Raw genomic sequence first — 3,726 nt, 5'->3', positions numbered from 1 at the left:
TTACTGTATAGACTGCTGTATGAATGTCCTCAGTATATTACTGTATAGACTGCTGTATGAATGTCCTCAGTATATTACTGTATAGACTGCTGTATGAATGCCCTCAGTATATTACTGTATTGACTGCTGTATGAATGTGGTCAGCATTAGTACTGTAAGTAGAGGTTATCATGATGTCATGTTCTCTCAAATCAAACCAGGGAGCAAAGTTCAAAGTCAAGCCATTTAGCGGTTCATCATGCGTTACCGTGGAAACGTCTAAGGACTTGAAGTTCATTAGTAAGAGTATTGACGTCTGATAGTTCAGATAATAATTGTGAATATTTGTTGGTTCGGTCAGATAACCTGGAACAAACGCAGTAGATGAAGTGACTATTATTGTGGAAAACAAATGAAACCACTTCAAAGTCCACATTCAATGTATTTATTACAAAGTCTTCAAAAACCCCAGTCATAGTTTACTAGACTTACCTCGTTGCTAAGACAACAACACACAAGCCAATCCCTCCCAGCCTGCTTCCATGTAGATCATTTAGATTCAGGTGTGTTGGACTGTACACATTAATATGATTTATTATATACCACAACAACATTACATGTTGGACTGACCACATTAATATGATTTATTATATACCACAACAACATTACATGTTGGACTGACCACATTAATATGATTTATTATATACCACAACAACATTACATGTTGGACTGTACACATTAATATGATTTATTATATACCACAACAACATTACATGTTGGACTGACCACATTAATATGATTTATTATATACCACAACAACATTACATGTTGGACTGTACACATTAATATGATTTATTATTGGAGAATACCACAACAACATTACATGTTGGACTGTACACATTAATATGATTTATTATATACCACAACAACATTACATGTTGGACTGTACACATTAATATGATTTATTATATACCACAACAACATTACATGATGGACTGTACACATTAATATGATTCATTATTGGAGAATATCACAACAACATTACATGTTGGACTGTACACATTAATATGATTTATTATATACCACAACAACATTTCATGTTGGACTGAACACATTAATATGATTTATTATATACCACAACAACATTACATGTTGGACTGTACAAATTCATGTTATTTATTAAAAACAAAGGAGGACAAAGGCACTCTTCATATAATTAATTATTAATTAATCATGTTCAATAGAAACAAAGTTTTAAAAAATCCTACGCGTTTCGGCGGCATGGCCTTCGTCAGGGAGTACAAAGAATAATACAATGACTTCTTTTGAACAGCTTTTCCAATTAGCCCTAATTTGAAGAGGGAGTGGTTACAAAATTAATTGGACACACCTAGAGACGCCTTCAAGACCTCTTAGCGGAACACAAGTACGCTATACGGGTAGACAATGGAGACTACTCCATGGCAAGGCACTACAAGTCCTTACACCATGGCAACCCTGCCTCCCTACAAGCTATGGGTATTGATCATGTTCCGGCCTCTATTAGAAAAGGGGACCGTCTTAAACAGTTAAACCAAAGGGAAAGTTTTTGGATTTACAAACTACAAGCCACTAAATATCCTGGTTTAAATGAAGATATGGATTTCTCACCCTTCCTGTAGGATTGTGATAGGTCCATTTGCTATCATCTAGTGGTCATTTTGCTCATTTGCCCTCAGCTATGTTTAGACTGTTGTTGTTCATGTTTTGCTGTGTTCTAGTGTACTATGGAATATATTGCTTTCTTATTCTTCACACTTCTCCCAGTCATGTTTAAGGTTAGAACTACCTTTCTAAGTGTTCTGATACTTCTAGCTTGGAGTTGTATTTTTTTTTATAACATAGCTACAGTATTTCACTTTTTAATGTGTATAGTATTGCTTACTAGGTGTGTCCAATCAATTTTAACCACTCCCTCTTCAAATTAGGGCTAATTGGGAAAAGCTGTTCAAAGGAGGACATTGTATTATTTCTTTGTACTCCCTGATGAAGGCCATGCAGCTGAAACGCGTCAGATTTTTAAAACCTTGTTTCTATTGAACATGCCATACAAATAAAAGCATTTTAATCAATTATATGAAGAGTGCCTTGGTCCTCCTTTCTATTTTATACTGTACTCTGTATTTCACACAGTGAGTCTATGCAACCTATTATGTGTCAAGGTGAAGCACATTTTACTCCTGAACGTGTTTAGGCTTGCCATAACAAAGGGGTTGAATACTTTCTGACTCAAGACATTTCAGATTTAAATATTTTATTCATTTGTAAAAAAGAAAAGAAAAACATATTTCCACTTTGACATGATGAGTTATTGTGTGTAGGACAGCGACAGTAAAATCTCAATTTAATCGATTTAAAAATGTAAACAACAAAATGTGGAAAAGGTCTATGCAGTGAATACTTTCTGAAGGCCCTGTAGCTGGTATCATGACTTTCAGCATGACAATCAACATCATAACTAAAAATGAGAAAGAACTATCTCACAGATCCAGGAACGGTTAAATGAACACGGATAGTCATGCCATGGTCCTTGGTCTGATGAACTGTGAGTTAACAACACAGTTCTCCACTCCACCACCATTAGGCTGTCCACTCCCCCAGTACCTGCAGTAGAAACAACACAGTTAGACTGACCACTCTCTCAGAACCTAGAGTATGAACAATGCAGAGTTAGACTGACCACTCTCTCAGAACCTAGAGTATGAACAATACAGAGCTAGACTGACCACTCTCTCAGAACCTAGAGTATGAACAATACAGAGTTAGACTGACCACTCTCTAAGAATCTAGAGTATGAACAACACACAGAATCAGTCCTACCCCTTACACGGTGGTCAGAGTTGTTAGAGCAGTAGTCTCTTACTTTGGGGTGGTCAGTGGGTTGCCGTCCACCCATTTCCAGGTCCCCTCAGTAACAGTGTCAGTCAGACCAATCCAGAAACCCTTGTTGGGGTTGAAGAGAAACTCCTGTTGGTGAGAAAGAGCTGATATTGTCAACTACTATAGACTACATGTGTTAAATACTGGAAGATACATTACTGACCAAGGGATGTTTGATCATAACCCCCCCCCGCCATATCTCTCTCTCTTTCTCTCTCACCTGTTCCTTATCACTGTTGATGATCACCAGGTCTGCTCCTCTCTCCAGACAGTCATCTTTGCTCTCCCCCCAGGTTTTAGTCTCAGTAGACAGGAAGTACCAACTGGATTCAAACTTCTTCCAGTCTTTAAGGCAGGTTTGTTCTACAAGACAAAAACATGAATTTCCATCTTATTATTCTGCACCTATTATTTTAGAATACAAACACAAGTTGACTGCATATTAGATATGTGATGTTATGATCATTTATTAGGTAAACTCACTTAGATTAGAGAACTTTCTCATGAGATCATTTTTCTCTTTCTGTTGCTGGTCTCTCTCTTTAGTCAGGGTGTTACTGCTGGTCTGTAGCTGGTCTCTCTCTTTAGTCAGGGTGTTACTGCTGGTCTGTAGCTGGTCTCTCTCTTTAGTCAGGGTGTTACTGCTGGTCTGTAGCTGGTCTCTCTCTTTAGTCAGGGTGTTACTGCTGGTCTGTAGCTGGTCTCTCTCTTTAGTCAGGGTGTTACTGCTGGTCTGTAGCTGGTCTCTCTCTTTAGTCAGGGTGTTACTGCTGGTCTGTAGCTGGTCTCTCTCTTTAGTCAGGGTGTTACTGCTGGTCTGTAGCTGGT

The 3,726-nt window shown here is 37.9% G+C and overlaps 1 protein-coding gene across 1 annotated transcript; it reads right to left on the bottom strand.

Moving 5' to 3' along the window:
* Positions 1–2,424: 2,424 nt before the first annotated feature.
* On the bottom strand, positions 2,425–3,502 carry LOC115188889 (C-type lectin domain family 4 member E). The gene is made up of 4 exons (XM_029747714.1): positions 3,382–3,502; positions 3,119–3,261; positions 2,882–2,985; positions 2,425–2,622 (listed from the first exon to the last, which is right to left on the bottom strand). The coding sequence occupies exons 1-4, from the start codon at positions 3,401–3,403 to the stop codon at positions 2,535–2,537; spliced, it is 357 nt and encodes a 118-aa protein (XP_029603574.1). The 5' UTR covers positions 3,404–3,502; the 3' UTR covers positions 2,425–2,534.
* Positions 3,503–3,726: the final 224 nt, after the last annotated feature.

This window comes from Salmo trutta, unplaced genomic scaffold, assembly GCF_901001165.1.
Source record: "Salmo trutta unplaced genomic scaffold, fSalTru1.1, whole genome shotgun sequence".
NCBI classification, from domain to species: domain Eukaryota; kingdom Metazoa; phylum Chordata; class Actinopteri; order Salmoniformes; family Salmonidae; genus Salmo; species Salmo trutta.
Note: the sequence above shows the minus strand (reverse complement) of the source record. Positions and strands in the feature narration are given on the sequence as shown.

What these genes read in the sequence shown, in the direction of transcription:
- LOC115188889 (XM_029747714.1), bottom strand. Translation starts at nt 3,403, where the DNA reads ATGAGAAAGTTCTCTAATCTAA. An exon ending in GAGAAAGTTCTCTAATCTAA is followed by an intron (nt 3,262 to 3,381) that starts GTGAGTTTACCT and finishes TTTGTCTTGTAG; the next exon opens with AACAAACCTGCCTTAAAGAC. An exon ending in AACCCACTGACCACCCCAAA is followed by an intron (nt 2,623 to 2,881) that starts GTAAGAGACTAC and finishes TTTCTACTGCAG; the next exon opens with GTACTGGGGGAGTGGACAGC.